This window comes from Cricetulus griseus, chromosome 2 (genome assembly GCF_003668045.3).
Source record: "Cricetulus griseus strain 17A/GY chromosome 2, alternate assembly CriGri-PICRH-1.0, whole genome shotgun sequence".
In the NCBI taxonomy this organism is placed as follows: Eukaryota; Metazoa; Chordata; class Mammalia; order Rodentia; family Cricetidae; genus Cricetulus; species Cricetulus griseus.
Genome location: NC_048595.1, coordinates 403,633,834 through 403,648,672, shown reverse-complemented (window position 1 = coordinate 403,648,672; position 14,839 = coordinate 403,633,834). Strand labels below are relative to the sequence as shown.

Genomic DNA, 14,839 nt, shown 5'->3' with positions numbered 1-14,839 from the left:
GTAGCACCTCTGGTCTTTCCAAGCAAAAGAATCTGTCTGTTCCTGCTCTGTAAAACAAGTAGCTTGAGCCTTCAAAAATAAATGAATAAACAAAATTACAACCCCACAAAATAAAAATTTAAACACAAAGGCCTAGAAACTAAACTGTTCTGCTTTAGCGACTCAACAGAGAAACAAATTTGATTAGCTCCTAAAAATTATGAATACCATAAACAACATTCAGCCATTTAATAAAATCACTCATGTTCTATGCTTGAATGTATCATTGATAATATGATTATGTAGGATAACAGGGGGCTGGAGAAATGGAATAATGATTAAGAGCATTTGCTACGCTTGCAGGGACCAGACTGGCTTCCTTAGGTGGCTCACAAGGCCTTATCTCCAGCTCCAGGGGATCTGATGCCCTCTTCTGGCATCCACAGTCACCCCAACAAAGACATACTCATTAAAAATAAAGAAGTATGCACACACAGAAATTTACATGTACATATACTTATTCTTGGAATATGTACTGGGTGATTTAAGGATGAAGTATTAATAACATCTACAGAATGATTTCAAGTGATTCAGCAAAGAAAAATTTGGATACATCTCTATTAGAAAAATCTATATGCAAACAAATGTATAAACGAACACACACACACACACACGCACACACATACACACATTAAATATAAGTAAAAGACAGGCATCTTTCAACTTTTTTAAGACTAAAAATTTCAAAATAAAAAATTAAGGTTAAAAAAAAAATCACCTTAGCCAGATATAGAGAAATGAGGTAAGACAAGTATTGTAGCCAAAACCAAAATTAAGTAAGCCCAGGTATTTTGAGATAAACTTGAGGTCCCTTCTGAGTCTATGATTACTTTTATGATATTTATTAAAACTTTTGAAAAGTATTTTTAAATGTTTTTCCTTGATTTATTATTAATTAATTAATCAACTTTTCCCCCAGCTTTATCAGTTCCCCTTCGTTCCTCATCTCCGCCCAGTCTCTCTCCCCAACCATAGTATATCAGCCATGGTATATCAACTTGCAATGAGACTAGGCACTTCCTCTCCTATTGAGTCTAGATGAGGCAACCATTAAGAGGAAAGCATCCCAAAAGCAGGTATAGAGTCAGAGATATAGATACCCTGCTTCTACCCAGAAGATCAAGTTACACAATTCTTTCTTTCTTTCTTTCTTTCTTTCTTTCTTTCTTTCTTTCTTTCTTTCTATCTATCTATCTATCTATCTATCTGTATAAATATACACATAGATAGATACACACACACACACACACACACACACACACACACACACACACACACACACACACATATATATATATATATATATATATATATATATATATATGGGGGGCGGGCCTAGGTCAGTCCCATGCAGGCTCTTCTGGTTGGCAGCTCAGTCTGTGTGTCCTTATGAGCCTGTGAGCTCAAGGTTAATTGATTCTGTGGTTTTCTTGTAGTATGCTTGACCCCTTTGGCTCCTATAAACCCCCTGATCATTCACAAGATTCCCTGAGGCATAGGTTTGGCTATGGGTCTCTGCTTCTTTTAAATGTTTCTTTCAGGTAATTTAGACCTGACTAATTTCACTCTAATGATCAAATTCTAAGTAACCATTCACTGAAGTAAGTTCTAGAGCCATAAGTAGACTGTGTGCATGTGCCTATGTAAAGTATGTGTATGCTTGAATGTGTTATATGTAAGAAGTAAAACAGTATTAAAATAAAATTCTATAATCTAATCATCAGGTGAATCTAAGGAAGTCTGATCAATTATAAAAGCCCAAGCAACAAATTAGACTCACGTTGCATTACTGAATCCAACATATTCATTACCAGCCATCTTATTCAAAAATTGCATCACCTATAAACCAAATTAAGAGTATTAGTAACCAAAATTAAATACTTGAAGAATGTATACAAAAGCATGATTCTGTGTTGTACTTACATAGTCGAACTTCTCGGCATTATTTACTCCTTGCTGCAAAGAAATGAAAGGTAAGTATGTTAATACAAACACTACTAAGGTTAAGTACAAAGTTAATACAATACAAACTTTAAATTGCTACCATTGTAATCAATGAACTGCACAGTACTTTTACATCTAGGAAATCCTAGAGTATCTTAGTATTTAAACTTTTGTACAAGTCAACACCGTATGTTGAAAAAAAAAAATCAAAAATTACAAAGGGAATATATATTTTAAGAATGTATTTACTAATCTCAGACTTACAGACTACAAGTTACCCTGGAACCCCCTATCTTTCATAACAGCAAGTGGTTTGCTAAAATGTTAATTTCAGAGTTTCAAAAACTTTTAAAAATTCACCCTTAAAATATAATATATAAAGCATGATTTTTCAATTAAGAACAATGTATTTTTGAAAAGCAGAGTCTAAACCAGTATTGAGTTAGAAAACTGAGTTGTGACAAAACTGACTCATCTTTTCTAATTCTAATATATGCAAATGCTGGCTACATTACACTAGCATGGATAAAGTTCTACCCTCAGTTACTCTCACTGATAACACTACTTGAGCTAAAACTGTTTACTTCATAGTTCTAAAAATCAACTTCAATTATGTTTAACATTATGCCAATTCAGAGTGTGGAAGATGTATTGTTTCATTACTTCTAGTTCTGACATGTTATCTACCACAAATATTATTAGGAAAACGCCTGCGTAATGAAGATCAGTTCAAGTAGCCAAATGGTTTCATTTTACCTCGGCGAAGTTTACAAAGCAGTAAGCTGTAGATCTGAAATCAAACGTATTAATTGGTGATATGCACCCAATAGAAACAATACATCTCTAAATTTCTAAAATAGGATTCAAATCAAATAATTTGACAACCATTTTAAAAAGCAAATTGTTAAGAATCTACCCTCAAAGTCTGAAGCACTCTAATTTGGAATGTGGTTACAGTGAGTTTTTTCCAGAGTGTCATCTACTGAAATAAGCCAGGTCCATCCTCCCTATGGGAAGTCATGACTGACAAATATATAAAACCCTACAAATCAAACTATTTAGAAAGTACAGTCACACACACATAATAGTAAGCAACGGGAGGAAACACCAGAGTATGTCATCCAAATTAGACACTAACAAAACTTAAATAATGTAAATAACTTAATGATAGATTGTAACCCCCGTTACAACAGGGTTATATATTTTCTCTAAAGCATCCTGACATTTTTAAAGCTTTCTTATAATATACCAAAATTAAAAATGTAGACATGTAACTCCAAAGCTGTTCAATGAAAAATAATTAAAAGAAGAAATTACCAACTTCATTGAACTGTTGCGGTTGTCAAAATATTCCATAGATCCTAATGCTGTAAAATATGTAACAACATTTAAGCCACGAAAACCTTTTTAACCTTAGAAAAAGCACAAAAAAAAAAAAAAAGCACAACTGTGTTGTCACATGGAATATCACTGGTCACACAACTAATTAGTATAAAATAAACAAGTTACATTAAACTTTCATTCTCTAACCTAAGCTGTACCCTGCAAAATTAATACAAGTTTTCTTTGTTGAATTATAATGTTTAATATAAAAAACATTTCAACTCTAGATTTGGTCACATAGTTGGTCTATTTTATAGCTTGCAAAACTTGAATTTTGCTTTTAAATTGTTTTTAAAAAAACAAATTTAATTCCAACACTTGGGAGGCAGAGGCAGGTGGATCTCTGTGAGGTCAAGGCCAGCCTGGTCTATAGAGGGAGTTCCAGGACAGGCAGGAATATGCACAGAGAAACCCTGCCCTGGAAAAAAAAGAAAAGAAAAAGAAATAACCTGTCTTTATTGTATTACTTATTGCATTCTGAATCTATTATTATATAATGTTTTTAATAGGGATCTGAAATACCCTAAGCATATTTATATAAGTAGGGAAAAATAAACTGCTAAATGGTTACAATGACTAAAGAGTATCTCTTTCCCATTTAAATGTAAAAGCATTTGATTAATGCTTGTTCTTATCTACCCTGCAAATTGGGTTTAACTTAATTCTTTACAATTTAGTTGCCGCCCTATCTTTTGGAAAGATTGCCTGCAACAGATGAATAGATAGGATAGATGGGACCTAATTATAATATTGAAATGTTAAGTAAAAAGCATTTGTGCAAAGAAAAACTGAAAAAAAAAAAACAAGATAATCAATTTGCTATGGCACAGTAAGTTGAGAGGGGTGAAAGAATAGACATAATAACTGAAGCAGGGAATGGGTAAGTGGGGCTGGTCATTCTATTCTGCCTGTTCATGATTGAACTGTTCATAGTAACATGTTTGAAAGAAGATCCTGATTTACTAAAATCATCTTGCACACTGATTTGTGTAATTATCTTTTACATCATTTCTTTGGTCTTCAAAATTATATGTGATTTTTAGTTCATATGTCAAATAATAGTTTCTACTGACAGAACATGGTATGAATTCTCACACCACAGTTTATGAGAAAGGTTTCTTAATGTCTGTATAATCAATAAGCAGATTGACATGAACAAGGTTTCGTTACAGCAATATTACTCAGTCCTGAACCTTTCACATAGTAATCAATATTGTAGTTCATCTCAACCTGCGTAGGACTCATTTCAATTTTGTTAAACTAAACAAAGGGAACAACCTAGAATACTGTTATTGGTAAAAACAATTTTTACCAGGCATTACTTTGATTCACAGGCTTAATATTACTAACTTCAGTACTTTAAAGTGCTGTCTCATTAGCAAACAAGATTTTTACCCTAGAGCAGTGAATTGTAATAAAATTTGGAACACATGAGAAGGGAACATAAAAAACACATATGGAAAGTAATGTTCTTAAACTACAATGCTCCTTGCCCCTTAGTCCTCCCTTCATGTACCAGGAATAAATTTATTCCAGCATGAAGCTCACAGTACAAGCACTATTACATACTGTGCTGAAAACAGTCACAGAAATTTGCAGTAAATTGGAAGAATTTTAAAGAAATTAAACTGGGTAAATATATTTTAAAATTTTAATCTATTTACTAAATGATTTTTTAAAGTAAACCTTGTAGTCCATTTGACAAGAGTAAAAAGCAATGCTCAAAAATTTTAAAAATTAAGAACTTATATAAATGTGTGTGTTAAACTATATAATTTATATCTCTTGAATGAAAAGTATAAGTGAAAATTTAACAAAGGTTATGGAGCTTTAATTCTATTAAAACAATTAATTTAAGTGCTAGGGAGGTAGGTCGGGGTACAAAGCGCACCTAGACCCACAGCCTATGTTTGATACCTAACATCACAAAAAATAACACATAAATTGAAAGAATTAATTGTAACTATGTGGGCATATTTTAATATCTAATTTTACAACATATTCATGAATAAATTCATAACTGTGCAACAAGTATACCTGGCAAAACTAAAATGTTTCATTAAACAGCCAATGTTTACCAATTATTATGAAATATGGTCATAAAGAGTAGACATGCAAGTCAAATATTAGAGATCACAGAAGAAAGAGGCAAAGAGAGGTTATAGAAAATGATTTTATAAAATAGTCTTGGTGCCACAGAAGAATCTCCCCAAATTAAATATTACTAAACTACAAATTAGTATTAAAAGCAAAAGGTAACATTGCTCTAGATCTGGGTTTTAGGGCTTTTGAGACAGGGCCCTACTATTACCTCTGGATGGCCTAGAATTCATGATACACACACGACTGACATCAGACTCACAGAGATCCTGCTTCAGAGAACTGGGATAAAGACATGTGCCATTGTGCCCTGCTGATCTAGTATTTTTATAGATTATCTCTAAAAATAAAGGAACAGAACAATTAACTCAGTTGGGAAAAAAAAACTACCTTTCATTAAAAAAAAAAGAAAAAAAACCCTCAAATGTATCTACTAATATAAACCTTATGTAAATAAGCCACTAAACTACTGTGTTCTAAATGTGCCAAGCAAGCCCAGGACATCAGGCACTACTGCAAAAAATGACAGACACGTGGATTTTACTAAGAAATCTGCCAGATTATGGCTAATGTGGCAAATGGAAAATAGCATAGAGATGAATTAAATTTGTCTTGAGTTTTTACAGAGCAACACTTCAAAATCATGAATGTTGCAATTAAAAAAAAATGTGATTGCTTCCTAAAATAGGGAAAAAAAAACCCACATAAGCAAACTTGTTCATGTAATAAAATTTAGAACGACCACTAGAACAGACATAATATAGAATACAGTGTAGCTTACTATATTTCCAAAATGAAAATGCAATAGTGACAATCATTTTGTAATATGTTGCCCTCAGTTTCCTACCCCAATACTCAAGGCATCAGACTTTAACTTTTAAGATAAAACTAGGCTGTTTTATCACTGAAAAACAAAAACATGAAATATGCCTTTTCATCTAAACATAACTATCCCTCTTATTTTCATTTTTTCCTTTAAACCACACAATCACACATTATCATCATGAGATAAAACAGACTATAACAAAGTATTTCCTTAAAGTTAGCAGCTACTAGAGGAGAAAATCGAGTAAGAGTAACCCTTAATGTCTTTTAATTATGTGCATTTTAAGTGTAAAATTACATTTGTTTTTAAAAAGGTATTTACCTATATAGCTTTGTTTAAAATTTTAAATATTGGAGTTTTCCTATAAGCTTAGTGGTTAAGAATTAATGCAACAGGTTCCTTCTGTCCAAATCCTCCTTTTTCCACAATCTGCTAATCCTTTTGAACATTTGCTCTGCCTCTTCCCCCATTTCCTGAGGATCACCACCAATCCTACAAGGAAAAAATATCAATACTACAAAATTATGAAATAAAGAGTCTTACTAAAGACTCTACTTTTTTGGGAGGGATGTAACATGAGATTTGTTGCAATGGCACCATAACAAAGCCCCAAACTTTGAATGGAAAAACAAACAAAACAGTCTTTAGGTTAAGACAAGAGCTAAAAGTATCTGGTAACCATGGAACGAAACCTGCTTTAAGGAATTCAAGTTCAAGCTCCTTTGAAGGAACCTGTTTGTATTCGGAGAGCAGGCACCAAATACATCCATTTAAAAAATAGATGCAGATTTTATGGCCAACAAATCACTGTCTTTTATACAAGTGAAAATAACACAGTATTTCTGATTTTATAACTGCTAAAGTCAAAGATGTCATTAGGTGAAATGGCAATCCCCTACATTAAATATGGCACAGGTTTTATTAACTCAACTTCAAACCATTACTAATTCATATACATAATCACAAAGAGACCACATAACGATACCTAACAAATCTAAATTCTTTAACCTAAGAAATGTTGTCTCTTCTAGGGCAGTTTTACAGCTGTACCAAGTTTCTACCTTTTAAGATTTACATTATGTTCAGTTAAAAAAAAAATACTTGTGAAACATAGTCTGAAAACAAAGACTCAAAGATAATGAGTTTAAATATGAACTGCCAACTTTGCTGGTAAATTAAAATTTTACAAATTTAAAACCGGTCAAATTTATAAATACAAATGACTTTTCTTTACTATTGGACCCTGAACTTCATTCATTTATGTTGCTTGTGTGTTTCTTTACTGTTCCTAATTGTTCACCCTACTGTGGATCAATGTGGCTTATGACATATGACTAACTATGGTAAGTGAAACTAATGAAATGATGGAGTGGTATGACCAGACATGCAATTCCCACATGCAGCATGTCAGTGTACTTGACGAAGTCCATAAATCAAACAAAGGATTTTAACTACATGCAGTTATGGAGGCATTTTGTAAATCATTTACATATGCCTTCTAAAGAGGACCCTATTGGAGTGCATGTTAACCTTCTCCAATGTGACCACTCCCCACCGGATTGTGACAGGATCTTACTTCCTATAGCAAGGACTCATCTCAATTGTCCCAGTCTACCTTTAAGTCTATGTAAATGAGGAACCTTGAACTCTGACAGTCACTCCACTGAAGTAGTTTTTAAGATGGACTCCATGAATCATCTTCAAGAAGATAAATGAACCCACTAAAATATATGTAAAATCATGGAATCTGGGCATTTTGTGAAAGACCCAAAAATGGTTTAGAGCCATTCTAGTATTCTGAAAGCTAACCATTAACAGAGATTGTAGATTAACTTTCATTAGTTCTAATTCATTGCTTGCCCAACTCTGAATAATTAGTGAGACTTTCTCTCAAAAAACATTTACTGGATTTGGTGATAAAGGCTCATTTAACTATGTATATTTCATACTTAAGGACACTTAGGCACAGAGCTGTGCCTTGTATATAACCGAACTGCTGGTTTCTACAATAATTTTTCACCTCAGGATAACTAGATAGCAGAAGGTTACTAAAACTAGCTACATTAAAACTAGATTATAAAATCAACTTAATTAGTTAAGTGGGCCAATGCTTTTAAGTCATTGCCCTAAAATAAGCATATTTTAAGATGGTAGTTTTCTGCTTTGAAATGCATTGACAGTTAACACAGGACTTCTATTATAGCAATTAGATGAATTTCTGTGAACTGGGCTAAGCCTGTAATTTACCCTTCAGCATTTTGTTTGTATCCAGAGTACCCCATCTATAGTAATCCATGTACAAGTCCATGAATTATGATTTATTCTAACCTGAAATAGACAGGCATAAATTTACTGAGGAACGTAAGTGTCCCAAACACAAAATTCATTTTAATAAGTAACACAATTAGAAATTTAAAATGAAAAGGGTAGGGGGTCTGAAATTGTGTGATAAATATAAGTCTATCACACAAAAGAACCATTTTGAAATACTTTATTTCAAAACATTAGCTTCCAATTATTAAAGCAATACAAACACTAACATAAATAAGTCAACATACAATGCAAACACAGAAACATAAGTATGTAATAATTGGAAGAATCCTTACTTTTTTTTTACTTATGACATGATATAAGTAAAACAAATGAAAGAAATTTTAATGAGAATTATGATCCCAGCTTACAATTATAAAAACAATTTACTGTTCTTTATAATAAATGTCTTAAATGGAAATTAGGACATTTGCTCCTACATTTACTAATAAAAATATAATATAGAAATTGCTTCTTTCTAGAAAAAAATTCTTTCTAGAAGCAAAGAGAAAGAAAAAATATTAAAAGCCTTAAAAAGAAACACCCCAACTCCTACTGATCTGCAAAGTTCTTAAATCTGTGCCAAAGCTTTACACCCAGAAGTTAACTAATGGTTGGAATTCATGGTCATATATTTTTCATTCTGTCCTTGAAATGACATCACTGGAGGGTTGGGGGGAGGAGCAAATAAAAACCCTAACAAGACTATTTGCTTAATTCCAAGAGAAAATGTATCATAGTCCTATGTAAACAATCCAAAATACATATTTATTCCTTGGCAATTAACTTTTACTAGGTTAAAAGGAAACGTCAACATTTTACCTTAATTAGGGAAGTCACAACAATTGCTCCAGCATTTACCATAGGATTATGCGGTTTATCTGTAAAACAAAATCGACAGCATTGTTTCAAATAGTTGGTACCATTTTCATGGATGGGCAGGTACTCTTCTGCAGGGAGAATTGTTTGGAGTCAAGTACAAATCCAGCCAGTTGTTCACACCTAAGATTCTGTGGTAATCATATAGTAAAAAAGAATTCACACAACAGTGTGTAAAAAGTCATGTTAAAAGCACATCCAAATTCTGTAACCCTGCCATTTCACTCTCAAATTTCTATCTCAGATTCATAATGATTGAAAATATCTGTTACTGTGATTTTAGTTCACAAACACATACACATAGCTAACACCTACTAAGCTGAATGATATTATATTTAAAATATTTGAAAAATCCCTGTGGAAAAAATAATAAAACCCAGAGACAGATATTAGAGTTCAAGCTGAAGAGATCAGAAAAGCAAAGCAGCCAACCACTAGCTCTTACCTCTACCAGGGCTGGGGAGATCCTGTCTTCATGGTGACTGGAGCCTGAAATGCCACGACACTGAAAGTCTGCTCTGAGATTCTGTTCCTGTCTCAGCCTCTCTAGTGCTGGGATTAAAGCCAAGAGTGCTGTTTCTCTTTAGACTGATTCACTCTCCTGTAGCCGTGAGTGGCCTTGAACTCACAGAGATCCATCTGCCTCTGTCTCCTGAGTCCTGGATTAAAGGTGTGTGACACCAATGCCTGGCCTCTATGGCTGTGGCTAGCTTTGCATTCTGATCCTTCAGTCAAGCTTTATTATGTCATAAACAACAATGTATCACCACAAAGCCCATATGATGTGATCCCAATTTTACATTTTAAAAAGGTTCTTGGACTTAATGCAAATGAGTGTGCATGTGTAGCCACTGAAGAACAAATAAAAACACTAGTGATATGTCTAAATAGTAAGATTACAGGCAGTTTACATGTATTTTCCATACCTTCAACATTTCCTGGCAGTAAAGGATCCATTTCTTATATGTATTTTTGAATATTTTATTTTTATTCTGTGTATTTGCCTGCATATATGTATATGCACCACATACATGTGTGTTGTCTGAAGAGACCCTGGAATTGGAGTTACAGAGAATTGAAAGCTGCCATGTGGGTGCTGGAAACTGAACCTGGGTCCTCTCTAAGAGCAGTATGTACTCTTTTAATCACTGGCCCATCTCTCCAGCCACTTTTCTAAAAATAAAATTTAACTTTTAAGTTAACCCATAATCCTACTTCTTCTGATTCCTAAAATGATTTTTAATAGCTTAACTTATTTCAATTCTTAAATTTAAAATTTTTAAATTCTTAAGTTTTTAAGAGTTTAAATTTAAATTCTTTAAATTCCCAATTTTAATTCTTAAATGTAAAAGCTTAACAATTCTAATTCTTAAATCAATTGTTAAAAGTTTACTACATTACCATTCACTGCACAATATATTATGATCACAAAATTCTTGCATTAAAAATATCCACTTGAAAACATATTTCCAGCAAGATATGGAGGTGCATTTTTCTAATCCCAGCACTCAGGATCATGAGTTCAAGACTAGCCTGGGCTACATGAGTTCTTACCTTAAACTTCCACTTCTGTGGTAATGATTCATTTCCTTGCGATCAGCTTATCGAACCTCACAGTCCTAGCACACACATTTACCTACACAAATTTACTGGGTTCCTTGAATTTAGCAAGCTACATTCTACAAGACAAGACTTTAGCTAAATCTGTGAGCTCTGAAAAAGCAGTCAAATGGTTCCTTAAAATAATAAACAGAGTCAACATGGAACCAGCCATTCCATTTAGCTATATTGTTAAACAAGAGTAGTAAGTCTAATGTACCATCAGCTAAAAGGTAGATAAATTAGTATTACTCATGATGGAATATTATAAAAAGGAATAAAACTTAATAAGTTTATTACCTTGAACATATTAAGCTAAGAAAAACTAGTCATAAAAGATCAAATATTAAGTGATCCCATTTATCTGAAGTTTCTCAAATAAAAAAATAGAAGTAAATTGCTAGGTTCTAGGCTTAAAAAGAAACGGAATATCTAGTGAATATAGAATTTGTTTTGATGTGATGATTTCATAACTATAAATATAGTAAAAGCTACTGAATTGTATACTTTTGCTACTGTTTTTATTTTGGAATAGTGTAAATAACCCAGGCTGACCTCAAACTCATGACTCACTTATGCACAACTGAGAGATGAGGCCAGAGATGAGGTCTGCATATTCCAAACCCAGCCTCAAACTGTACACTGTCAATGAATAAACTGCACTATTTACGACTTGTATCATTGATTTTGAATAATTTGCAAAGTGACAGATTCCATTTTGGTGTCTTTACACACATGTACTGTACCCTGTTCATATGCATCCTTCTCTATTGTTCTCTCCTTTCCCCACACAGTAATCCTCCTGATGTCTCATACAAATTTTAAAACTAGATTCTGAGTAAGAAAGAGAAAGCACATGGCTTTACATTTTTCTTTTTTTAAAAGGTCATTAGAGGATAGAGGATTGTGTACATTATAGTTCATTTCCTTCAATGGAGTCCACAATTCAGAAATTATCTTTTAAAATCGCAAATTTTGGATCTAGAAATTCATTCTGAACACATTTATGAAAAGGAAATGGTAGCTTTATTCTGTAATTCCTCTGGTTTTATTGTAACATTTATTCACCAGAGCTCAGATATGAGATTGATTATGTGTCTACCAGTAAATGAATGAATAAAGAAAATATACTATGTAATAAAGGAATATTACTTGGACTTAAAAAACAAGGAAATATTTACAGTAACACAGACAAACCCAGAGGATATTACAAATAGTAAAATCAGGTACAGAAAAACAAACGTTACATGATTTTCTTTAATATAGTATCTAAAAATAGGGAACTCATAGGCTCTAAAAATGTGGAATTCATAGAAACAGAAAATAATAGTTGCTACCAGGTATGGGTGAGAAATGGGGAAATATTGATCAAGGAAAAATATTATAAGTAAGTGAGCAAAATTATCTACTAGATAAATAATATGACGACAACAGTCAATAATGTGTTATAAGCTTCAAAATTGCTAAAAGAAACAATTTGTGCTCAGATTACAAATGAAGTCTGTGAGGAAATTCATGGCAGTTTGATTCTTACTTCTATGGTACAAAGCACATGTTGTACCCAATTAATGCTTATGGTTAATTAAAAGAAAAACTACATTCTAAATTACTTAATATAGACTGGTTCTAAATGCTAAAGCCTATTGTTAAAATTGGAAACTGCAATATAATTAAGATTTTACCTTACTCAAAATACACTGACCAAAAGAAATATGCTTTCCCCAAACACATATGAAACGATATCACTTGCATTCTCAGACGACTGTATTATGTGTGTATATGTTTGTATTTATGTATGTATTCATAAGAGGGAATGAAGGAAGCAAAATACTTACAAATATTATTGACCTGAAAGAAAAATCTCAAGCAAAGGGAAGGCAGAATACAGAAGAACAAATGTTAAATTACACTATACATGTACTTATATATATAAGTTTGTTAATCGGTTATTTCAGGTTTCTTTTGTTTTGGTTTGTACAGTATCACATTTAAATCATCAGGACTAGAAGGCAGCCAGTGTGTATATATCCATATGTATTGATGCAGTTGATAAAAATATCTGGGCATGATAAGTATCGAGCAAATGCTACATAAATTGCATTCAAGGCTTTTCCAAACAATAAACTATTTCCTGGCATGTCATCTACTGTGTATTCTATAACTTTGGTTCAAAGACAAGCACCTAAACTAGAAACTGGCAAAGGAGAACACCAACATTACTGCAATCTAACAACAGCCTAAGTAAGACTTAGGGGTACGAAACCTGCTTGTTTTCTATTATGAAATGAGTAAAGCAGAAATGAAGGAACCAATTTAAAATTCCTAAGCATTTATTAACAATAGAAATAACAACTGTACTAGCATTTAAAGTATTCTAACAACATATATTAGACCTTGGCATACCAAAAAAAAAGAAAAAAAAAATGAACATGTGAAACATTTGCCGTTTATGGACATGTATTTCATTGTAACAAACATCTATTTGCACTTGGCAATGAACTATGAATGGAATTCCTTCATATGTTTTTTACTTTTTCAAACTGCTCTGAATAAGGACTTCATGAAAAACTGGTTCATAACTGATGGTAAATTAGGTTTGTTAGTGCATATATTAAAGAACTAAAAAGCATTTCTGAAAGGTACCCAGTTTAATCTGGATCTTTATATTTTATGTATTATACCAAATTTGCAGTAACACAAAAATTAAATCTAATTATACCATCAAGACATGTTTTCAATAGTCTACACACAGCTCAATTTTACAGCGTTCACCTTTATTTTCCTCAATCACTCAAGCTCCATTCTTTCTCAGTTAACTCAGCTGCCATCTTATATAAACCAACTCAACTCTTCTTTCTCAAATCCGGTATATGTAACATATTTTGGCTTTTCTGATTTAATATCATTAACAATATGCAAAACTTAAAACTGTCTTCTAAAATTTTGCATCAGAGGTAACATGATTATAAAAAGCTTAACTTTGTCTTCTACTATCATGTATTAGATGTATCATTTTCTGTATCTTTCGGTGTTAGCTAAATAAGTAACCTCAAGCCTCTTGAGCTGATTATGGGACAAGAAGGCTATGTAAATATTAGTTGGTTATCTTAGTCAGTAGAGGGTAGATAAGAATGAGGCAGCATGATGGATGGCTTGGCATATTAAGTGCTTGCTGGACAAGCCTGAGGTCCTGAGTCTAATCACTAGAACCAATGTAAAATAAAAGTAGGAGAGACCAGACTCCACAATGTTGTCTGCTGACCTCTGTGGTATGCACATACTCTTCAGCCCACAACACACATTTATACACCATAATAATAAATCAAATTATTTTTAAAAGGAAACCTTTCCCAAAAGATATTTTCCAAAACTGCCATCTCCATAAACTTGTTTCCTCACTTATGATGATAGGAAGTATCAGCCAACTCCAATCTCAGGACAAAAATTATTTACACTTCAAACAGTTTAAAAGTACTACATCTGCTTATAGAGTACCACTGTTGCTTACCTACTCACCATATTTACATTAATCCTTATTATCATCTTACATAGCACAAGTGATATTTATAACTATATAATGCTGAAATGAATAGAGGCACAAACGCATCTGTTTACATAGCTACACTACAATCTACTAGTGAAATTTTAAATGAGAAAAAGATGTTCAAACTATTTTGTGTTGGTTCTGGTATAAACCATGATTCAACAGCACAGCATCCTTTGAGAACTCAGGAACAAGTGGGGTACTGAAGCCTTCTT

General features: G+C 32.7%; 1 protein-coding gene across 1 annotated transcript in view; it reads right to left on the bottom strand.

Moving 5' to 3' along the window:
* Positions 1–14,839, bottom strand: part of Gls (glutaminase) — a 69,367-nt gene that overhangs the window by 34,947 nt on the left and 19,581 nt on the right. The window contains 3 exon segments of the mRNA XM_027396856.2: positions 1,820–1,878; positions 1,963–1,995; positions 9,425–9,483. Coding sequence (XP_027252657.1) covers positions 1,820–1,878; positions 1,963–1,995; positions 9,425–9,483 — 151 coding nt within the window.